The sequence below is a fragment of the Molothrus aeneus genome, chromosome 12 (assembly GCF_037042795.1).
Source record: "Molothrus aeneus isolate 106 chromosome 12, BPBGC_Maene_1.0, whole genome shotgun sequence".
Taxonomy (NCBI): Eukaryota; Metazoa; Chordata; class Aves; order Passeriformes; family Icteridae; genus Molothrus; species Molothrus aeneus.
Genome location: NC_089657.1, coordinates 10,927,330 through 10,951,095, shown reverse-complemented (window position 1 = coordinate 10,951,095; position 23,766 = coordinate 10,927,330). Strand labels below are relative to the sequence as shown.

Genomic DNA, 23,766 nt, shown 5'->3' with positions numbered 1-23,766 from the left:
GGGGGAAAACCAACATGCAGTGATGGGGACACTCCATGGAAATGGCAACAGGCATGAGGTGTGTCCCCACTGTGAGTTGAGCTGATTCTGGAAGTGGGGGGGAACTGAAGCCCCACTTTGCAGAGTGGCAGCTGTGATACAGAGCAGGGAGGTGGCAGAGCAGTGCCCAGTGTCCCCAGACTGCCCCAGCCCTGTTGCCATCTCTGCTTTGGGGCTAACACTACTGTTCCTCTCAACTTTTATTTTGTTTAGTGTGTTTTGGAGATAAATAGTTTCTCCCCTTGAAAACTGTGCTTTTGAGGAGTAAAGACTTGTGAAGAACAGAAAATCCAAAGAGTAAAAGTGGTTGGGTTTTTCTGTCAAGATTCACTAAATCAAACAATTTCTTTTTCTTTTCTCTGCATTGTTTCAAAGTTAATTAATCATACTGGCTGAGATAAAGCCTGGCACTTTGCAAGGCTCAGCCTGGCTTGCTGCAGGATGGCAGGAGGCAGCTGGGCAGCCTTGGTCACACATGGCTGCTGGTGGCCTTGGGGCCAGAGCTGCCCCTGCAGCCACACTGTGGCCGTGGGAAGCTTTGTGAGAGCAGTGGGGTGGCTGTGTCCACTGCATTTCTGTTTCTAAAGCAGCTCACACGTTATTCTCTCTTGATGTTATTTCAAGCCAGCGCTCCCAGGAGTAGCTGCTCTAGGTGTGAGACCTGTGCCCGGCTCAGCAAAGTCGGTGTGGGATCACATCAGGCTGTTGTTGCAGAAGTGTTACCCGCCAGGGCTGCAGAGCTGTTTTGCTGCCTGAGCTCATTTATTTTTGCTCCCTCCTGCTCCCCTGTGCTTTGCACACAAGAGTCACCAGCTCCCCTGGAGCAGCTGGGAGCCCGTGGCTATTAAAAGTGGAGTGCTTTGCCCTCCCAATGTCTCCTTCCCCAGGGGCTGGCAGGGAGGTGCTTTCATCTCCAGCTCAGACTCAGCAGCATCCCCTGGCTGGAGTCACTGTGTGCTGGGCAGCCTGCAGCCGGGCTGGGTGGGGTGACACTGCTTTGAGCTGGTGCAAATGGAAGCAGCAGCAGCAAAATTTGTTGCAGAGCAGGTTCTCTGCCACACTGCAGGAGCACATTGCTGTGTCAAAGAGGGAAAAGGCTTTTTGGTCTGCTAATGAAAGAAGGGGGATGGAGGCTGTAAGGGAAGCAGGAGGGCTGAGCAGGTAGTTTGACAGTGCACAGTCCAGTCCAGAAAAACCTACTGGCTGCAATGTTGGCATTGAAGTCCATGTTGTTTCCACTTGGCCCAAACATGTGTTGCTGTTGCAGCAGCAGGTTACAGATTCCAGAGATGGATCCTCTCCCCACCTCCCACCTAAATCAACCAGGGCAGTAGTAGAACTCTACTGCCCTGCCACCAGGTTCCTTTGTACTCTTCGTCCCTGTCTTCAGGGCTTTGGGCAGAGCAGGTACAGGGTGCTGGTTTGGGTTTGCTGCACACGAGGATTTTCTCAAGTATGTGCTCAGGGTGGTGTTTTTGCAGTGCATTGCCAACCCTGCCAGCCAGGAGAGGGCCACAGGGGTGCTAGGGGAGGCTTTACCATGTTCCCATCTCATCATCTGCTTCTTGTTCCCCTTGCAGGACTGCCCTCAGATCCTGCCTTCCACCCAGATCTACATCCCCGTGGGCGTGGTGAAGCCCATCACGCTGACGGCCAAGAACCTGCCGCAGCCGCAGTCGGGGCAGCGCAACTACGAGTGCATCTTCCACATCCCGGGCAGCACCACGCGCGTCACCGCCCTGCGCTTCAACAGCACCAGCATCCAGTGCCAGAACACCTCGGTGAGTGGGGCAGCAGCTCTCCCTGCTGGGGGCCCTGTCTGTGGGCTGCTCCTTCCTGCTGCCCCGGGCCCAGCCCAGCTCGTTGCATGGGCAGTTGTGCTCTCTCATGGCAGGGACAGGGCTTGTGTTGTTGTGGGGTGTGAGGGGAGCTCCCTGCCACTACCCCCAGGTGCATTGGGAGGCTGCTTGGGGTTGTTCCAGATAGGATCAGTGCTGAAGCCACCAGGAATTTAGGGAGCACTTCCAAGGAAATTGGGTTTGCAAAGCTGAAGAAAGTTGCCTGGACTGGAGCCAGCTGGGCCCAGATGCGCTGGAGCCCCCTCGACCAAGCTGTCCCATTTTACAGGCAGGACAGAGGTAACACCTCTGTGTCCCATTGCACACGTGGAGCCCTCCACATGCAGCTGTGCCTGCCAGCCCTGCAAGCGCTTCCCCTCCTCCCCTGCAGCCTCTGTCCATCCCTGACTCCATCCCTGATCTGACCAGCAGCTGCCTCCTTCCCCTGCCTGCCTGCCCTCCATCCCATGCTCCCTGCATCGCTCCCTGCCTTGGTGTCCTTGCCCCCTGTCACTTCAGCTCTCTCCTGCAGGCATCTCTGCCCTCTCCAGGCACCTTATCCCCTAAGTGGGAGGGGGTTTAGGAGCCCTGGGTGAGCTGTATGTGTGCCTCTTGCTGAGCACTAGCCCATGCACAAAGCCACTCTGGGTGCTAATAGCCCCACTGGGAGCTGCCATTGCTCAGCTCCTCAGCTGCCTGCTGTGCTCTACACGGACCTGCCCTCATCCAGATGCAGCCAGCCCCTCCCTTTGCTCGCCCGTTTAATCCTTTTAAAATTTGTTTTTCATCTCTCCTACTGTGAAAGCTCATTTGCAGCCTAACACCAGTGCTGATCCCTGCTCTCTTTGGTGGCACAAGTGACATTTAGAAACCACTGAAGATGAGCACTGGCTCCCTCCCTCCTCCAGCAGTCCCAGGGCTGCAGAGCCTTTGGACAGGAGCAGCAGCCCTGGGGGATGCTGTGCAGCCAGTCCAGCCCTCTGACAGCTCTCCCCTGCCTGGAGCTGTCTCCTGCCCAGCTCTGTAGTGTGGGGTTTGGCTGAGTTTATTCCAAAGCAGTGTGGGACACGTGTGCTGCAGGATGCTCCCTGTGGGGAGGTGCTGTGGCTGCACAGTGCTGACAGCAGCAGCCTGATGGCTCCTGGGGCTGTTGGGGAGAGGTGCCTGAGCCAGAGGGGAGCCTTTACATAACAGAGCTTGCAGAGAGGCTCTGAACGATGTGGACTCATTTCTCCCCACTATGTTTCAACTTGTCAAGCAGGGGGGGGAGTCTGAAGCACAATGCATTCCCTGTGTTTCCCAAGGGATGCTGTGGCTGCCAGGATTGCATGGCCTCTGCAGCTCTTCTCCAGAGGGATAGGACAGCTGTAACCAGCACCTTTTCCTGGGCTGACAGTGGTGGATGTTTGACCTGGAAATTGTCAGGGATGCTGTGAAAACAGCACAAATTGTCAGAAGGGCATGTGTGTGGTGTTGTGAGGTGTGTGGAGAACAGGTAGCAGCAGCTCCATGGGCTGCACTCTGGGGCAGGAGATGTGGCTTTTGAGTGCAGGGTGGCTTCACATAGAGAAAAATAGAGTTTTGACTTGAAAGAAGCTGCTTTGCTTTCAGGGTCTGCTCGCCTGCTTTAATGTTTGAGGGCAGTGAGCCAGGCTGCATTATGGTGTGGGGGATTCAGATTCACACTTGTGTGGTGTTTGTCTCCTTCATGCCTTTTTGCAGTCCATCTGGCTGTTTGATAGTGCTTCAGGCTCTCCCAGCCATGGCCCAACGGCTTCTTCCATTGCACTTCATCCTTTGGGTTAGGATTTTGGTGTGGAGAGCACTGGCAAGCAGAGAAATAGGAAAAGGATGACATCTTCCCAGCCAACAAGTGAAGGATGGATGCCAAAAGGCATTTAAGCACACAGTGTTTCCAGGAGTTCAGTGGGATCTAAACAAGAGGTTAAATACTCTGTGGAATAAGGGATGCATTCCTGAATCACTGGTGAATGAAAGGCATAATAAGTCAAGCCCCTTAAAACTCTTTGTCTTTTGTTTTAGTGCTTGTCAAACTCCAATGACTTGTTAGCACTCTGAAGAAAGGACATCTTGGTTAAATATTCAGCAGTCCATTCATTAAGATCTGAGTGTTGACTATAAACATCGTTTGAAACACCCAATAGATCTTTGGCAAACTCAAGGGAGACCAGCTCTGGTATTCCCCAGCATCCCAGGCCATAAACCAAGCTGAAAAAACATTTTCTGCCTCCTCACTTTGGTCTCTTTCTGCTCTTCAAGAGGAAAGCAACCTTAATGGTTTTCCACATATATTGTAAAGATGCAAAAAGGAAAGACAAGCCTAACTAAGAAAATGAAGATCTTTGCCAATAAACTAATTTTTGCAAATTGATTGCTTTTAATCTTCTGGAGGCAGACTTTTCCAGTCTCTTTTTGCAGCAGAGGATGGAGAAACAGTCACCTGTCTTAATGCATAAAGTTGATGCCACTGAAATTCATTCTCCAAATATCCTTGCCTCTGCCTGTTCTTTCCCATCTGACATCCCTCAACAGAGTTCATCCTCCTGATTGCTGCAGACATGGAACAGTTTTGCAGTTGAAAAGTGCCACAGTCCCAAATCTGCACTAATGCCTGTAACATTGGACTTGATCTGATTTAGCCTTGGCCTTTGCAAAACGGCTACAGGTGTTTCTCACTGTCAAGGCTTTGGCTTTTTCTCTCTAAAATGTTCCTCTAAAGGCTGAAATAGCCCCAGAGCTGCTGTTTCCCTTTAAATGTATAAATAGGAAGAACCCCTGATCTCCTTTTCATGAGCTTGTTGTCTCAGCACTTTAAATTAAGCATCATGCCTCAGTTATTTCCCTTTCTTTTTAACCAAAGCCCCACGTGGTGAGGAGCAGCTGTGCCACCTCCCTGGCTCCCTTTTGGTTCCTTTCTCACCAGTGCCCCTGGCATGGAGAACCCACCTTGCCCACTGTTTCTGCTGTGGCTGTGGAGGTTCCTGCCCTTTGGCTCAGCTCAGGTTGGGATATTCACCCTGGAGTGAGCATTATTGCTGGGACAAAGTGGTGTGGGTGCAGAGCAAGCTGGGCTGGCAGGGTGGGCTTATGTGTGGTACCCCAGTCTGGATGCTGAGGAGTGAAGTAAGACCTCTCAGATTTATGTTTTCTGAGTAGTTTTTTGTTGCTGTAGAACCTGGGTGTTGCTCGGCATATTCTCATGGTCTCAGGTTCTCATACCATGCTGGATTTGAGGCAAGAGGAATCCAGGTGAAGAAGCCTGTGTGTGATTGGGGAGGAAAGGAGGAGATCCATGAGAAAAGAGAAAAAGGAGACGCAGAACCAGAGGCTGAGCGTTACTGTCAAGTTGTGCTGTTGTGCGGATGACGGTGTTTTACTCGGCCCAGGGTATATTTATAGAGGAACATAAATCATACACACATGCCCTGTTCTGAGCACTGCACACCTCCACTATATGTATCTCTAATTAACCAGCCATGGAGAGGGAAGCAGGATTGGAGCCCACAGCCCCAGCTCCGTTCGCCAACAAAGCCGCGCTCTCCATCCTAGCGGTGCCTACATTTATCTTTCCTGCAGCAGTGTTTAAAGTGAAAAGGGAGTATCAGGAGAGTTTGATAGGATCCAATTAAATTCCAGCAGATAAAATAATGATGAATTGCAGTTGAGCCCTGGCGAGACGCGATGTACATTACTGCCGTCCCTGTAGCGCGGGGAAGGAGTTGAGGTCATCAACTACAGAAAAATAGGACACAGCTGCAGCCCGAGCTCTCCTCCAGAAATGCAGCCCAGGGGGATGGTGCATGTGGGAGTGAGGGGGGCTGCACAGGAAATTTGGATGTGTGGGTTTGCCTGCAGAGGAGCAGCCCCTCTGCTGCCTTCCCCAGGGATGGGTTGGGCAGGCTGTGGCTGCAGTGGCATGGATGCCCTGTGGAAAGGGTGTGATGGCTGTGGGGCTGCCCTGCCTCCTCTGGCATGGGAAGGGCTGGTGCCTCGTCCAGTTGGCATGGCATTTGCAGGAGCATCCCAAAGTGCATCTCAGTGCAATCTGCCCACAGATTTAAGGTTTTTCTTGCTAGCTGCAGCTGCGTCTCCTGTGTGGCTCCCTGGAGGCACCTTCTCAGAGTGCTGAATCTCTCATTCCAAGGGAAGCTGGGTAGCTCTCAGTGCCTGTTGCTGCTAGCTGGTGGGTGTGTGAGCAGTGGGTTTCCTAGAATCAAAAGTGGGACCTCCACAGCAGGTGACAGCCACAGCCCTTGTTGTGTGCAGGGTTGGTGGCATTCCCTGCATGGGGGCAGGGTGGATGTGAGAATCAGAGATGTGAAAAGAACGTGAGGTTGGTGGTTGTTATTTGGGAAGATGCCTGAGATAAGTTTTGGGTAAAGAGCCTTGAGAAAGGCTTAGTGAGGAGTTCTCTTGCCTGAACTTAATCTCTGCAGAAGGAGACCTTGCTGGGAAGACCAGTATCCAGGTGGGTGTGGCTGAAACATCCTCTGTCCTCTCTTCCACATTTGCCTTGTAAGCTCTTCAGGGAGGGACAGGGAGACTGGCTGGGGTAGGTAAGGAGCCAGGCAGTTCTCATCTCAGTTGCTGACATCTTTTCTCCCATCCCCTTCTGTGGGCTGTGCTGCATCAGAACACATCACTTTTGGGCACTGTTGGTTTGCTCTCAGGCTGTGCCTGTCGCATTTTGCTCCCAGAGCAAACATCCCTTTCCCATAGCTTGTCCTCATAGCAGTTTCCAAGCCAAATCATCCTTTGGCACATCTGGGGGTCCTGGGCACCTTTGTAGAGTGGAAGATGGCCTGACAGCAGGGCTGCCTGGGTAGGTGCATCCCCCCACTCACACCCATCCGGGCTTACTCTCCTGCTGCTTATCCCAGTCTGCTGCCAGCCACTGGGATTGATTAACTGGGAGGTTAATAACAGTTAAATGTTTAATGGGTGTTTAACACCATGTTAGCTCTGAACAGGGAGGAACCAGTGTGATGGAACCTGTTGGCTGTCTGTGAGCTCTTTTGTGGTTCCCATAGGATGGACAGATTGGTAAGCAGCCCCTGCCTGATCCCCACCAGCTGTGGGGCCTTCAGGGCTGGAAGGTGGCTGCTCCTTTACTTGGATGCTGCTGCCTCCCTGGCTGTGGGTGGAGAGGCCACTTTTGTGCTTACAGTATGGCAAAGGCTGTTGTGAGGAGGCCTTGTGGAAACACCTTTCAAAATATGAGACATTTTGGAAATTAGACCTGATGGATCTCCAAGTCCCAGGAGGCCCAGCCTGGAGCCCCTGCAGCTGCAGCTCCTGCCTGTGCACAGCCAAGTCCTGACTCCAGCTCCAGTGTTCCACAGGGACCAGGAACAGCATCCAAGCCACAGACCCACTGCTGTCTCTGCAGGGCAGGTTAGAGGCTGCTGACAGACATGCAGATGCAGAGGACACATTTTTCATTGATATCCATGTTCCCTTAGTGATCCCACACTTTGAACACCAGCTGAGGCAATGACTCCTGATCTGCCACTTCCCTTCACTCAGTCCTGTGCTCCTGCTGCTCCCCGCTGTCTGCTCCAGCTCCCTGCCACAGCAAAGTCAGCATCCTCAGTACTGTGCCCTTTCCCAGAGGGAGACAGTCTCTCTTGCAGTTGGCCTCTTGCTGTCTCAGGACTGGTGCATGAGGAGTTAATGTTCTCCCTCCCTCTCCCCCTATTCTTCTTCTTCCAACCCACCTCCCAGAAGAACTAATTTCCAAAAGCAGCCGGGGCAGAGAGATGCAAATAAATGTTTTGGACAGCTGCAGGCTGGATGCCTTCCCGAGATGCCAGGGCCCCAAATGAGACATGTCAGAGTACAAATTGAAAATGCCAATTTCACTTATGCTGCCACGTGGCTCGTCACAGCTAAATTCTGCTCCAGCACTGCCACCACCCTCCCCAGCATGTGCTCCCTCCTGCTGCCAGGGAGTGGGCTCTGCTCACTGCTGTGGGTCTGGCCAGCTCCTTGTGGTTCTGTTGAGGATATCCTTGGGTGGGAGTAGGATAGGGCAAGGTGAACAGATTTGGATTCCTAGCCAAGTTCTGGCTTCATCTTCTTGGGCCTGCTAACAGGAATGTTGCTGAGAGGCTCTGGTGGTGGATAGTGCATGGTGGGGATGTGGTGAAAGCTGTCTGAGCAAACACAACAAGAGCTGCCATGTCCAGGGGGTTGTGTTGAGGGTGATGGGGCTCTGCCTGTAGACAGGAGATGGTGGTGGAGCTCTTGGATTTGCAGCTGGCTGTGTTATGTCTGACAACTGCTGTGTGCAGCTGACCAGCAGCTGCCTTCCTCCCTGGGGAGGGCTGTATTTTGGGGTCTTCCACCCTGCATTTGGGTGGGGTGGCTCGTGGACAAGGGATCACCAAGAAAAAGCTGTGATGGAGGACCAGGCTTGGCTCTCATTGGCACCCTGTAGTGCTGAGGGCAGGATGTGTTCCTGTAGCCAGGTCTCACTCTGGGCTTGTGCCCCATTTTGGTGCCATGTCTGATGCTGGGCTGGTGATGCTGCCTGTCTGGGGGAGAGATTCAGCACAGAAGGGGCCAGCTTTGGTGGTCAGGTGAGAAGACTGAAGTGCTGTTTTCCAACTGGCCTCCTTCATGGGCCACCCCTTGTGGAGGGGTTGAGTAGAGCAGAGCCACTGCAGAGGGTCCTGTGTGGGGCAGCAGCTGAGGCAGGGCTGGAGGAGATGCTGAGGCCACCTCCTCTTGGTACAGCTTGGGGCTGTGAAAGGTGACACTGGGACTGTCTGGAGGTGGTGGCAGGGCTGTGGGTGAACCACTGCTGGTGCATCCACTGCTCTCTAACAAACTCCAGCAAGCCATGAATCATTCATTTAATCTCTCCTGACACGCCTGTCATTTTCTCAGGCAAGGAGCGGGGAATCTCTTGCCGAAGGAGGTCATTAGCTGTCAGGGATGGTTCCAAATGCCTTCCTGCCTCTGTATCGATTAAACCTCTCTGGCTGCATGCAGGGGCTTTGCAGGGAATACTGATGGTGCTGCTGGGGCTGGGGCTCAGATGTTGAGGCAGGGGAGAGGGGTCTGGATGGGGAGGAAGTGCTGGCCAGGCCAGAAGGAGAAATGGAGGTGGGTTTGTCTGGACAGCAGCAGGTCCAAAGGCCTGAGTTTTGGTCCCCTAAAGCTGGGGGGGGTAGGATTCCCTGATGTCACCTTCCTACATGGAAACTCAGGGTGGTAGTTCCAGTCCTGAAATGGAGAGCAGCCAATGTCCAAGCACAGTGTGGAGCTGGGACTGGGGCATCTGGGGGTGTGGTGTGCTTTCTCCTGAGATGTTTCTGAGGGCTGGTGTGGCAGTGGAGTGGTCCTCAGCTCTGTCCCACCCAGAGCCATGTGGCCACAGCTTTGTCATTTTGTTATGGGTGATGGGGCTGGAGGGGACTGTGAGGGACATCCTCCCACTGGCTGTTGGGGGTGACTCTACTGAATCCACTCCTGTGATGTGCCTAGCCTGTCCTCCCCAAGCTTCACTAGTGATGACCATAATCCCAGATATTCAACTGAGCATCCCTGGAGTGGGGAGGACATGGGAAAGGGCTCGGTAGCCTTGTGGGGAGAAGTACATCTGTGCTGCAGAGGCACCATCTGTTTCTTCCTCTTCCAGCAGCAGCAGCTTTAGACCTTTGAGTTGATGAGCTTTGGGTCTATTTACAAACCCTCTGTTTTGCTGCTTTGTCTTTTTTTGTCAATCCAGCCCCACTGGTTTCATGTGCTGTGACTGGTGCTTTGATGAGTGGCTGTCAGACCTGTTTGTCCCTAGCCAGCAAGTCCCAGCCAGGACACTGTCCCTCTCCTCTGGGCTGATGGGAGCCATCCATGTAATGGGACTGTATGTCTGTCTATGCCCCTCACCACTAGGACATTTGTCTCAATAATTAACAGGCTCTGCCTCCTTCTGTTTCCTCCTGCAGTATTTCTACGAAGGGAATGACATCAGTGACCTGCCCGTCAACTTGTCTGTGGTCTGGAATGGGAACTTTGTCATTGACAACCCCCAGAACATCCAGGGTGAGTGAGGGATGGGATGGGACCTGGCCCAGTGCCCCCTCAGCCTCCAGGCTCTGGACCATAGTTTGCACCATGCTTTGGTGGGTTTTTAAACAAAAGGCTTTTCCCAAGAAGCTTTGGGAAGAACTCCACTTTGGTGTTGAGTCCAGCGTGCTGCTGGCTCCTTCCCGCGGGGCTTTGTCCCACTGGGAGCTGGTAGGAACGGCCAAGATCAGCTGCCTGTTTCCCCCAAACCTTTTCCCATGGGCTGGGGGGCTGTGCTGACCCTGCCCTCCTCCCTCCCTTGCAGCCCACCTGTACAAGTGCTCGGCGCTGCGGGAGAGCTGCGGGCTGTGCCTCAAGGCCGACCCGCGCTTCGAGTGCGGCTGGTGCGTGTCGGAGCGGCGCTGCTCGCTGCGCCAGCACTGCCTGGCCTACGAGAGCAGCTGGATGCACGCCAGCAGCGGCAGCAGCCGCTGCACCGACCCCAAGATCACCAAGGTACGTGCCACACCCTGTGCTGACCCCAAAATCACCAAGGTACGTGCCACACCCTGTGCTGACCCCAAAATCACCAAGGTATGTGCCACACCCTGTGCCGAGGGACCCTGATGGGATATGGGGATGGGCCTCTTCGGGCAGCTCACAGCAGCCAGATCGACTCAGTGTTTAGTAACTGAGTGTTTTTTGTCACCAGTTCTATTTCCAAGGCTAAAATCCTCTCTCCACCACCCCCGGGCACTGGGCTTTCTGGCTTGTTTCCAAAATTGCAACCCTTCCTGCACATGACTGAGGGATCCAGGGAAGCTCTAGGTTGCTTCTTGTGTTGCCATGTGCACTGGGGCCAGTAGTTCATCATCATCATCCCATTTCCCTGACAGCTTTTATGACCTTTGCTTTTAGGATTGTGTATATTAATATTCACATGCCTGTTGGGCTGGGATCCAGGTTCACAAGGAGGGACTGGTGGGTATTTCTGCTAACCCACGGCTGGCCGGGCCTTGAAGGTGTTAATTACTGGAGTCTTAGCACAGGATCTGATCTGTTTGTGTTTCAGTGCCTTATCTGATGGAGGCTGGAAATGAGAATGTTGGCTTTTCCCAGTGTGTGCTGCCTGCCTCTCACACGGATGGGCCCTGCAGTGTGCTGGGTGGCAGCCATGTGGAGAGAGAGGGGAGCAGCCCTGCTGGGCACATCCCTGCCTGCAAGAAGTACTGCCTGCAGAGCTGCCTGGGGCTGATGGAGTGCTGGCAGGAGAAGGGATCTATTCCTGAAAAAGTGGGATTGAGCCTCAGAGCCTGCATCCCTACATGGAAGTTGTGTGTAGAGCTGCAGGGCTCCCTGTCAGCTTCCCACTGTGCTCAGGCTGAACTCCCCAAATCCAGACCCCTAGGGATGATGGGAGTGGAGATTGCTGTGGGGCAGGTCATGGCCTTGCTGTAGGCTGTGCCCTGGTCCTCTTGTGTTCAAGTGACCAGGGCTGCAGGCATTTACACACACACACACCACTCACAGCAGCTTCCCAGCAGCTGATGGTGCCCAGCATTGGTCACAGCAGTTGGTCCAGAGCTGATGGTTAACAGCTCTCTCACCCTGAATCATCATGAGATTTTACAGTAACTGCAGGTGTAGCAGGAACGGATCTGTTAGCAGGTGGGCTTGACCTTGGCACTGCTCTGTGTCAGTGCCCTGGGAGGTGGCAGGCAGTGTGGATGTGCAGTGGTTGTTGGTGTGATGCTGCTCCTGTAGCCTGCCTGTTGCCTCCCACTACCCCAGTCCCACACCTGTGGGCTTCCTTGCAAGTGGTCCAGAGAAAAGCCTAGTGCAGAGAGGGCAGCACAGGCTGATGGGGGAGAAGAGTCTCCTACAGTGATTTCATGAGGAGGTGGAGGCTCCTTCCTGGCCAGCTCACCAGAGTGCAGGTGTCCTCATGGTGGTGGGGCTGGGCTGGGAGATGACCATGATTCTTCACCCTTGAATCATTTACCCATTGTTCAGTGGTGGGGGCACTTCCAAACCTCTGTGGTGTCTTTCCTAGTGCTCCCTGTGACCCTCAGAGTGACATCCTTTCCCTTGGGAAGGGGCTACCCCTTGGCCTCTGCACCTCCTGGCTGTGCTGTGGCCACCAGAGCTGAGAGCAAGCCAACTGCTTGTACCCGCTGGAGCTGGTTGCTTGTTGATGTAAAAGGACCCTATGAAACCAATTAGGAGAAAAGCAGCATTGTTTGTTGGGGCCAGGGGTCCGGAGGTGGAGAGGGGAAAAGGGGGGTTGAGCAGCTATTGCTCTCCTTGGTAGCTCCCCCCTCCCACACACCTTGTTTAGCTGTGACCTCCCTGTGCTGGGTGGCCAGCAGTGTCATTTCGTTCCTGGGCTCCTTCCTCCCCAAACACGTGGCCCTTGTCAGTTTTGCTGCGGAGGAGGAGGAGGCTGGAACATGCAGGAGCAGCTTTTAACACTCATTTAGAAACACCAAACAAACAGCCACTTCTGCCAGCCTTCCCACCAGAGCTTTCTGAAGGGGAAGACCCAACCTGCTGCTGGCTGCAGCTGCCAGAACGAGCTCCAATCCCAGACTTGGGCAGGGGCTGAACAAGTTTTAGGCAAACAGTGGTTCCCCACAGCCCCAGAGGGTTTTGTTGCTGTGTAAATAGTGAGCTGTGACTGCCTCGGCGTGACCCAGGGTTCAGGCACCAGTCCTAGCTCTGCTGCTGGCCTGAGACGTGTCCTGCAGGATGCCTGTGTGGAAAGGGACTGGGTGCTCCTGTCTGAGTTCGTGAGTGCTGAAGGTCACCAGCCCAGGGGCAGAAGTTAACCCCAGAGGCAATGGCTGTAGTGGGACTGTGCAGAAACAACCCCTGGCTCCATGCAGTCCATCGGGGTTGATGATGTGGACAGTGTCCACTGCTGCATATTTCCCACCCTCAGCTCATCTGCTTTTCCTTGCTGTGGAGATGATGTTCAGGAATGAGCCTTTCACAAGGAGGAGGAGGAGGATCCATCTGGCTCAGGCCCCAGGGCTACAGCTGCCCAGCTTTGCCAAGAATGGAAAGAGCTTACACGTGCTTGGTCGTGGCTTGAACCTGTCCAGGAGCTGGGCTTAGTGCAGGCAGAGGTGCCTGGCAGTGCTAGAGGGGAGGAGAGGCTGCTCTCAGCCTCCTGAGCAGAGGAGCCCATCACCTGCAATAGAACCATCCCTTCCCCTGGGTCAGGCTGGGGTTTCTTCCTGGACTGACCCAGCCTGCATTCCCCTCTCCCTCTGCTGCTGTCTGCAGCTACCTTCTCCTCTGCTGTGTCTTTGTGTCATTGGGGACCCAGCTGTGTCCCCAGGCCCACTCAGGGCATGCAGCTCTGCCATTCATCCCAGTCAGTGCTGCAGGTGGGCACTTGACCCTGGGGCCAGCAATCACTGATGTAAAACTGCCTGTAGTTGCCTGGTTAGAGGCAGCATCCCCACATACCTTGGAACAGGGCCCACACCTCTGTTCATCCCTCATTCTGCCACTGTCTGTCAGGCCACACCTGTCTGCTTTATTGGGCATCATCCTGGTAAATGAGGCATGGTGCTGTGCTGAGGTCCCCTCCCTTCCCAACTGGCCTCAGCAAAGGGATTGCTGGGGAAGAGAAAAGCATTTCCCCCCACCTGCCATATCACCTCTGCAGGGACCTGTTGGAGATGCTTTCTCCTTTGAGGACATCTTGGACATGGGACTCTCATCCCTGGGCACCTGGGACCTGGCCAAAAGCCGGGCACATCCAAGGGCTTCCTTGCTTGTTCAGCTGATGCTACCCTGTCTCCTTCAACTGTTGTGTCCTTGTCATCTAGGAGATGGCTGTGCCTGCAGGAGGGTGTCCCTATCCCAGCCCTCTGCTTGGACACATCTCATGTCTCCTGGCTTGGTCCTGGGGGGATTTTGTGGATACAGCTGTCACTGGGGAGGTCGTTCCTGCCTTGTGGGCAGCTTACAGATATGCTGGCATTTCTCATCACCTGTCTGCTCCTTGCTGCTTGTAACCACATCCTGCAGCTGCCTGGGCTGCAGCTTGCCTCAGTGAGGTATCCCTGTGGCTCTGCATCCTGGTGACAGACCATGCTCTCTCCTAGCTGTTCCCTGAGACTGGCCCCAGACAAGGAGGGACCCGTCTGACCATCACTGGCGAGAACCTGGGCCTGAAGTTTGAGGATGTTCGCTGGGGTGTGCGAGTGGGCAAAGTGGCGTGCATCCCCATCGAGAGCGAGTACATCAGCGCCGAGCAGTAAGTGCCTGCTGAGGGCTGGGCGTGCTCCAAGTCACCTCAGGAGGGTTAGGACAGCACTGATGGTGTTCAAATGCTGCCCGTGGCTGCAAAAGGCATAGAGCTGAACTGGGAGGGAAGTACCTGCTGGTTTGAGCTCTGGGAAGAGCTCAAAGGCTTTGGGGAAGCTTTTCTGAGGGCTGGCACTGTCAATTGCCACCACCTTGGTTTCTCATGGATCTGCTGGCACCTGGGACCTTTGCTTTGCACAGGGGGTGTCTTGGTGCCAGGACACTGAGAGTTTCTTACTTCCATCTCTTAGGATTGTGTGTGAAATTGGAGATGCCAGCCAGAGCAAGGTGCATGAGGCACGGGTAGAAGTGTGCATCCGTGACTGCACGCCCAGCTACCGGGCCATATCCCCCAAGACCTTCACCTTTGTGGTAAGCTCTGTGCTGGGGACAGGTCTGTCACCTCAAAAGGGAGATGATGCTGGTTGGTTTTGGGTGGTTTTCTGTGTGAGTTGGAAAATTTGTCATCATTTTCCTGAGGGGGAGGCAGGGGTTCTCTGGTCAGGCATTGAGTCATGATGATTGAATTTCTTCAAGGCTGCCACTGCTCTGCCTCCCTACTGTCCTGCTGGCACTACCAGGCTTTAGTACTGCTGCTGTCTCACAGGTCCCTCTCCTCTGTGACCCTGTCACCTGGTTGAAACTGCTTGGGGGTAAGGATTTCAGTTCCAGCCTGTCTGACTCCAGGGATGCCCTTTTCCTTTGACAGATGCCCACTTTCTCCCGTGTTGTCCCAGCCCGGGGCCCTCTCTCTGGTGGCACCTGGATTGCCATTGAAGGCACCCACCTCAATGCTGGCAGCAACGTCTCCGTGACCATCGGGGGACGGCCCTGTGCTTTTTCATGGTGAGGGGCACAGAGGGTGGTGGAGGGTGGGCAACAGGCACCTTCAAAGGCAGTGGGACCCCCAGACAGAGCAGCAGCCAGAGGCCTGGGCTAGGAAGCCAGGAGAGACCATGGGAGCCAAACTCCCTGGGTGGCCAAAGGTGTCTCCTCTTGAAACCTCTGTGTGTCAGAGGCTGCAGGAAGAGCCCTAAGAACAGAGATTTTTCTCTAAAAGCACAAAGCCCTGAGGCATGAAGTGGATAATTTTTAGATTAGGGATGATAATGGAGCGGCTCTTTAAATATTTTCCTGCGGTAATTACTGGTTATCAGCCCTAATCGCTGCTGTTTGCAGCCGCCGCATGATGGGAACGCTCAGGAGCTGCTCAGTCTTTCCCGCCTGCCTTTTGTTTCATTTCTTGGGTTTTTGTTTTTTCTTTTTTCCTCCTTTCTCTCTTCATCCCCCAGCTGTTTCAGAAGGGGAGAGGGGCTGGGGCCTGGGGCTCCCTGGCTGCCCTGGCCCCGCTCGTGCCCGGGCACTGACGGGTTGTGTGTTTGTGCCCCAGGAGAAGCGCCCGTGAGATTCGCTGCAGGACCCCCCCAGGGCACACCCCCGGCGGCTCCCCCATCCTCATCAACATCAACCGGGCAGAGCTGAGCAACCCAGAGGTGAAGTACAACTACACAGAGGACCCCACCATCCAGAAGATTGATCCTGAATGGAGCATCAACAGGTGAATTGCAAGGAGCTTGTGCGATGAATGGGAGACTGTTTCCCGTATGGATTTCCCGCTCCTGATGGGCACATCTCAGTGCTGTGATAACTGCCAGGCTGCACTCCAGAGATGTGGCAAGAGGAGTGTGAGCAATGGCTTGGCACCAGGGCCCTGCTAACTCCTGGCCTACAGTGCTCAGCCTGGCAGGGGGCAAGAGCAGAGAGTGCTTTGGATCTGCTTAATTTCAGCTTGACATTTGGTGGCGGCAAATAAAATTAAAATATTTCCCATCGGGGGATTTTTTGAAATGTTTACATATTTTTCTAAAAGGCTTGAATTGGCTGGAGAGGAGGTGAAGGAATCCATTAAGAGCTAGTGCCAAGGGAAACCTTCCCCAGGCTGTTGATGAGGAGCAAGCTCCCCAGAGGCATGGCCAAGGTCTCTGGGAGCATGGGGCTTTTAACACCAAATCATGGAGAAAACCTGGCAGAATTCAGCCTCTCCTGTCACCCACTGTGATGCCTCTGTGATGGAGAAAGCGTGGCAGAGAGGAGCTTGTACTTGGATGCTTTCCTGTTGTGAATGCTTAGTTGACTTTAGGTTGGTAGCCATCTTCAGACCCTAAACCTGCACACAGAGTGGGATGTCAGTGTTAATCATCAGGTTTTATATCTCTAGTTGGCCTTTGGGTCAGGTGAAATGATTTAACATTGGTGCATGCCAGGTCCTGCCATGCAACATATGGGTGGGATAAGAGATACCTGGGGCATGGTGGCTCACCCAGGCTGGGGCAGATGGCATCTGGCTGGAGATGATGTCTGCTTCCTTCCTGGAACTGGGGATCCAGTGCCAAGCTGCCTTTCCTAACCCACTGTCTCCATGTCTCTAGTGGTGGGACATTGCTGACTGTGACTGGCACCAACCTGGCCACCATCAAAGAGCCCAGGATCCGGGCCAAGTACTGCAGCTCTGAAAGGGAGAATGTAAGTGGTGCTGGCTGGGGCTGGGGGCAGAGCACAAAGAGGAGAGATGTTGTCTGTGTGCAACAGAGGGCAGAAAATGCACCCTTTGCCCTTCAGGTGTGATGGTCTGGAGAGGCTGAGGTCCAGAGGCTCCTGCCCCAAAAAGAGGCACCAATCTCTCTGCAGAGCCTGCAGCCAGGTGCTTTCAGGAGAGGGTTGAGATCTCAGCATTCAAAACTGGTGGGAGGTTTGTGGGACATCTATAGGATATTGACAGAAAGAGCCCATCTGCAGCTTCCCACCCCTTGCACATCCATTGCAGACAGGAGTCTGTCTCTGCCCTGGGGTGGGATGTGATGCCTGTTGATAGAACAGAACAGAATGTTCCAAAGCTGAACCCTGTGTCCAGAGCCGCTGCTTTCAGGAGAGCCTTGTGGGGTCTGATCCTGCCCACCTTGTTGGGAGTGGGTCTGACCTCGTTCTGTGTGTCCTGCAGAACTGCACTGTCTACAATGACACCACCATGGTGTGCTACGCTCCCTCCATTGACAACCCTGTGCGGAGCCCTCCCGAGCTCGGCGACCGCCCGGATGAGATCGGCTTTGTCATGGATAATGTCCAGGCCCTGCTGATCATCAACACCACCAATTTTGTCTACTACCCAGACCCTGTCTTTGAGCCACTCAGCCCCACAGGGATGCTGGAGCTGAAGCCCAGCTCTCCCCTCATCCTCAAGGTAAAAGAGTCTGCGCCTGGGGGCAGAGGTAGGGACATGTCCCTCTGTGGAGGTGGCATTTTGTCTCTCCTGGAGCAAATATTTTGCTGTGTGTTGGGTTTTTTTAAACATTCCCCATTGCATGAGAGCTAACAGTCTCATTCCTTGTTCCCTCAAAGGGCAGGAACCTGCTCCCACCAGCTGCTGGTAACTCCCGCCTCAACTACACGGTGCTGATCGGAGACACTCCCTGCACCCTCACGGTCTCTGAGACACAGCTCCTCTGCGAGTCCCCCAACCTCACTGGCCAACACAAAGTCACAGTAAGTGCTGACACTGGTGCCTTTGCTCCTTGTGCCTCGTGTGTCTCAGAATGTCAGTCTTTATCCCAGCACCAGCCCTGCTGTGTGCTCGTCCTTGAATGAGGACCAGATAATAGGTGTATGTGCAAGAGCGTTCCACAGGAGTCATCTTCCTGCTCCCTAGGCATCCCTCTTCCTAATTACTTGTTTGGTAAGACCAAATACTTTGTCACCCTCCCCCACACTCAGCTTGGTGTTACTGTGCCCTGGCTGGTGCTGGATGCGAGGCAGGGGGGATTCCCACCTCTCCCCCTCAGTGCTGGCACATGCTGCAAGGCAGGGTCCTTTGTTTGTGGGTTGTAGTGCAGCAGTGCTCACGCTCCAGGACTCTGCCATGTTAAAAGGGACCCAGCACAGTCCTCCCCAGGCTCCCCATCTGTGGGGAAACTCGCTTTACATCCCATCTGTTACTGTAATGTTGTCTGAATGAGACATCAAACTCTGTGCTGGCTCCACGTGCACTGGCAGCGTGTGTGCTGCGTGCCATTGAAGCGCCTCGCACTGCTCCTGCCCTGCCTGCCTTTGCCCTGGGCTGGGAGTCACGCCCCAGCTCCCAGCACGGTGGGCACAGCAGGGAGGGCTCCCTGTGGCACACATTCCCTGACAGCAGCTCCATTTTTTGCCCTGCTGTGGTGCAGATCAAGGCTGGAGGGTTCGAGTTCTCGCCGGGGACGCTGCAGATCTACTCGGACAGCCTGCTCACCCTGCCCGCCATCATCGGCATCGGCGGCGGCGGCGGCCTGCTCCTCCTCATCATCATCATCGTCCTTATCGCCTACAAGCGCAAGTCCCGGGATGCTGACCGCACCCTGAAACGGCTCCAGCTGCAGATGGACAACCTGGAGTCCCGGGTGGCCCTGGAGTGCAAAGAGGGTAAGGGATCCCTTTGCCATCAGCCTGGGGGTCTTTGGGTGTTTCTTGCTGCTCCAAGGCTCAGCGTGCTCCTACCCTTTCCTTACTGCCTTTCAGAGAGGGAATGGGAACGGGCAGAGCTGCTTTGTCAGTGGAAGTGAACTCATTTTAGGCGGGATTTGGGGATTTTTCCAGTTAAGAAGTTCTTCTCTGTTTCTCCAAGTGGGAAAAAAGAGAGCAAGCAGGGTAGCGAAGGCTTCCTGTGAGTGGGCAGTGGATCTCTCATTATGTGACAGACAGAAGCTGTGAAATTGGACAGAATTCCTTGTATGATACTGCTGATAAAACCTAATTGCCCATTATCCCCCTGAGCTGGCTCCAGAGGCCCCGACCCTGCCAGCCACAGCCGCAAGCAGCCCGGACACTGCAAATGAAGCAGGCACTGAAAACAAGATAATAAAAAGGGGAAGGAAAGACAAACCTTTGCTCCCCTAAGTCCCCATCCCTCCACATGCCTGTGGATGGCACTGGTGACAGGGAGAGGGGAGGGAGCTGGTGGAGGGGATGGTGTCTTGTCTTCCACAGCTGGCAGATAAAAGGATCTGCTTTTAATTAAAAGGCACAATCTCTTCCCTGCCTTTTCTCTTTTCTAGTCCCACTAGTTACAGATAAGATAGCACGCCTTTCAAGCTGACGGTTTGTTTTTTCTCATCAGGCTGACGAGCCTGAAGTCCTCTGCCTGGCTTTCAGCTCCCTTTAAAGTGCTGTTAATTTGATTTTTCTGAGGGTTTTCTCCCCCCACCCCAACCCCCTTCCCTGGTGCATTTCCAGGACTCTTCTCCCATCAGCTTTTCCCTGTAGGTGCAATTAAAGGTTCAGGACCCCCCTGGATCATGTTCCCCTGGGAGCCACAGCTGCCTCTGCTGGGATCGGGAGGTTCTGGGGTGGGTGTGTTCAAGCTCTTCTCTCAAGTAGTATTTAGGTCAAAAAGAAATGAGGGCAATCTTGTGATTTAGGCTAACATTTTTCCCCAAGAAGCTCTGTTTTTGTTCAAACCTTGCTGTTCCTCCCTGCCCCCAGCATCCCTGGGAGGCTGCAAGTGCTGGGCAGGGGGGATTTGACCCCCCTGGGACCTGGCAGTTCTGTTCCCAAATCTGCCACTTCATTTATTCCGGGGATGTCATCCCCACACTCTGCAGCTCAATTTCTCCATCTGTGAGATAGGGACAGCAATCACAGCCTGCCAGGAAGAGGAATGCTGAGAATATTCATGCCTTGGGGAGGGTCCACCCGTGGGGTGCTGGGGGTGTGATGAGGGGCTGAGTGCTAATGCTGTGTGCTGAGACTCCAGGATGTGTTGTTTAATTCTGCTTTTCCCTCCCTAGCCTTTGCTGAGCTGCAGACAGACATCAATGAGCTGACCAACGACCTGGATGGGGCTGGCATCCCCTTTCTGGATTACCGCACCTACGCCATGCGGGTTCTCTTCCCGGGGATAGAAGACCACCCTGTGCTGAAAGAGATGGAGGTGTGGGTCTGTCTGTCTGTCTCTGTAGTGTTTCACACTGGGGATGTGCCCCTGCACAGTCCCCTGCATGAGCCCCTGTGCCCCCGGGCTGGGGAGATGCTTTGGTTGGATGCTGGCCCGGCATGGTGCATCTCTCCACGTGGCAGCCAGCGCGGATGTGGACTGGCTGCCAAATGGTTACTGTGTTCTCTGACATTAATATCAATATTTATATTAATATCATTGCTGCTGTCATTTTCTACAGCACTTGCTTTATTCAATTGGGTTTGTTTGATGCCTGACTGGTCGCTTGTTTTTAGCAGGGTTGTCTGACATCGCCTGCTTGCTTGGCTCCATTTCCCCATGCAGAACCCATCCTTGGCATCCTTCCTCTGCTCCCCAAACCAGCTCCTTCTCTTCTCCTGCCTGTCCTCCCCACCTCTGTATAATTTAGTGCATGCAATTGCATAGCAATTCCCTCTCGTGTGCTGGGCTGCTGAGGCCACTCTTGATTACAAGAGGAAGGAGGGGGTGACCTTCGCTTCCCCTCACTGCTGACCCAGCACAGTAATTAATGTCGACGTGGGCTTCACAATGTATTTAGGAGAAGTAATTGGCCCTGGTGCAAGATGCACGGTCACTAATTACAACACAACAAGCTCTTACCAACTGCAAGTGCACGTGCTGGTGTTGTACGCCAGCATGGCTACGGCGTGGGCCCTGGCCCTCTGCCTGCTCTGTTTCCCCAGCCCCTAATCCCAGCTCTGGAGGGTGGTGGGGACCCTGTTTCCATGGATTTCCCCTTGCAGCTCAGGTTTCCGGATGCTCAGAGCCAGAGCGGGCGTGTAGGTCTCCCTGGGGCGCAGCCCTTCCTGTCTGTGCAGATGCCTGGCTCTCCTCTCACCTCTGCTCTTGCTCTTAAAGAATTTCCCTAAAGAGGGAATGTGGAAAGGGTATCAAAAAGGGTATCAGAGGAGGAATTTTGCATTTGCTGTGGCAGGCTGGGTGGACTTTGTCCATTTCCTGCTCCTAACTCACAACATCCTGCTTGAGAGAGCACACCAGCTCAGCCTGGCCTGGGAAGCAAGGGGTTAAATTTGCAAAGGGGGAAAAAAAATCCCCAAAAGAGATTAAATAAAGCAACTAGAGTTGTGTAAGCTTCATATAATTTAATCAGGTTTGCTTTTATTTGTCTCTTTACTCAGAGTGTAACATTAGCTATTGCAAGTGACGGAAGGAAGCTTGCTCACACACATGCTAATCCACAGCGAGCACCGGTACCAGCTCCCTTCCTCTGCAGGCTTTAGGGGCAGGCTGGCTGCTTTATGAGAATTTAAGCCTGATTAAATATTTAACTCAGTATTGTTCATTTATTTCTGCTAATGATCAGCAAGTTGAACATGGGGCCTTGGAATTGACAAGGACTTGGTGGGAAGCAGGAAGCGGAAAATAGTATTTTGGAGAGGGAAGTTACAACCGTGAGGAATTTCACTGAGCTGAAGAACACCAATCCAAAGTTTTGATTGAAGTGAAATGATTTGATGTGTCAAAACTCTGTTCTTCATTTTGAGTTGGTGTTTTGAAATGAAAAGTGTTGTTTTGTCTCCAAATACCGACATGAAGCAAAATTTAATGCTTATTCTCCCAATCAGGGAGACAAGGGGGGGAATTAAAGAAAAAAACTGATGTTTTATCACAGGAAGGCTTTTATTCAGAGGAAACCATCTTTTCTAGTGGGAAAACGGAGTGTTGTAAAAATATTCATTTCTGATAACAAATGTGGTCAGGGCTGGCCAGAGCTGGGCTGCTGATGGCAATGCAGGTGTGAAAGCATCCAAGCCCAATCCCTGCTGGGTCCTACATGGCCAAATATGGCCAGAAATGCAACTTCAAATGTCTCATGAGTACAGGGACTTTTTTAGGGTGCGTCTGCCGTGGGACAGAGACAGATTTCTGCTATTATTTCCCTGTCTGAAATCCATCCCTCCAAACTAGGCGGGTTTGCTGCTGGTGGAGCTCGAGGTTGTGGCTTTATTTGCTTTTTATGAAATACCCAAAGCACATGTTGCAGTGTCTTGGGTGGAAATTGAGCTGCTTGTTAGCTGAAATTGAAAATGATAATTTGTGTGTGTGCTTGGGAGAGAAGGAGTGTTTGTTTATGGGAGGGAAATGTGTTTATGTGTCTGCACACAAGTGGGAGAGAGTCTTTGTGTGGAAGGGTGTGTCTATACAGACATATATACATTGATGCCCTGAGACTGTGTTAACCTGATGCTGGGATTTTACAAACTAGATAATTCTTGTGGAGGAACTGAGACTGATCACTAAAGGGGAAGCTTGGTAGTAGGGATAGACCTAGTCCAGCTGCTTTTTGACCCTTTTTCATAATTTCATTTTGTGGGATTGAGAGTGTATTCAAGGTGTGGTTCAGTCCAGCCACCTTCTCATCACTATCATCCCTATCATTCCTGTCTCTCAGCTTTGCTCTATCCTTGCAGGTCCAGGCTAATGTGGAGAAGTCCTTGACCCTCTTTGGTCAGCTCCTAAACAAGAAGCACTTCTTGCTGACCTTCATCCGTACTCTGGAGGCCCAGCGGAGCTTCTCCATGCGGGACCGCGGCAACGTGGCCTCGCTCATCATGACAGCACTGCAGGGCGAGATGGAGTATGCCACAGGGGTGCTGAAACAGCTCCTGTCCGACCTCATTGAGAAGAACTTGGAGAGCAAGAACCACCCCAAGCTGCTTTTGCGGAGGTGAGTGTCCCCCTGAGAGGCTGGAGATGTGGGACAGTGCCCAGGCACTTCTGAGCACAATGCCATGAGCTGGTGTGCTTTGAGGATGCCACCAGTGATGGCTTTGGTGTTGGCTGTGGCAGTGAGAGCACTGAGTCTATGGTCAAGCATTTCCTTGCTTGTCTGTGTGCAAGTGTGAAAGGGATGCGGCCCTGGCCAGCTCAGGAGCACCCATGGGATGTTCTCACTCCGCTTTGGCCTGTGTGGGCTTGTGCTGCCTGGGAAGGAGACAGCAAGGTGCTTGCCAGCTGTTCAGGCTGGTTCCAGGCACTGTGGTGTGTGGCTGTAGGTCACCTGGACAAGGGAAGGTAACCAGGTGGTCCCCCACATCACTTGGCATGTGGGGCAGCTCTTGCCTTGCCTGGTGGCTGTGTGGATGCCAGCGTGGGCTGGCAGCAGGCAGGAGTCCTCCCTTCCCTGCTGTCTCCTCAGGGCTTACCTGCCTTGCCAGTCACATGGGGGTTTTCCTGGGAAAGTCACTCAGATCTCTGCAAGCTGGGAGTCTCTCTGGGCCGGGGGAAGTGCAAGCAGGAGGCAGCCTGCCAAGCCCTGCCGTGAGTCTGCCTGCCCCATCAATATTTAACGATAGCTCTGAGCTCTCCTTCATCACGGGCTGATGAATATTGAAAGATACACCAAGTCCTGAACAAAAACTATTAATAAGCTCCACTGGTTTAGCTCGAGGCCCTCGGTGCCATCTTCTCCCTTTGCACGCCATGTGGTGCCTCCCCATGCTGACATCTAGCAGCCTGGTGCCACCAGCCTTCGTCAGAGATGCAGGGATGGCTGAGAGGCACAAGGCT

At 53.5% G+C, this 23,766-nt stretch overlaps 1 protein-coding gene across 1 annotated transcript in view; it reads left to right on the top strand.

Moving 5' to 3' along the window:
* Positions 1-23,766, top strand: part of PLXNA1 (plexin A1) — a 115,541-nt gene that overhangs the window by 67,496 nt on the left and 24,279 nt on the right. The window contains exons 10-22 of the mRNA XM_066558382.1: positions 1,620-1,820; positions 9,851-9,947; positions 10,237-10,427; positions 14,030-14,181; positions 14,483-14,603; positions 14,941-15,077; positions 15,622-15,789; positions 16,661-16,754; positions 17,230-17,469; positions 17,628-17,771; positions 18,449-18,683; positions 20,048-20,190; positions 22,668-22,924. Of these exons, the coding sequence (XP_066414479.1) occupies positions 1,620-1,820; positions 9,851-9,947; positions 10,237-10,427; positions 14,030-14,181; positions 14,483-14,603; positions 14,941-15,077; positions 15,622-15,789; positions 16,661-16,754; positions 17,230-17,469; positions 17,628-17,771; positions 18,449-18,683; positions 20,048-20,190; positions 22,668-22,924 (2,180 nt within the window). The remainder of the gene's footprint in view (positions 1-1,619; positions 1,821-9,850; positions 9,948-10,236; positions 10,428-14,029; positions 14,182-14,482; positions 14,604-14,940; positions 15,078-15,621; positions 15,790-16,660; positions 16,755-17,229; positions 17,470-17,627; positions 17,772-18,448; positions 18,684-20,047; positions 20,191-22,667; positions 22,925-23,766) is intronic.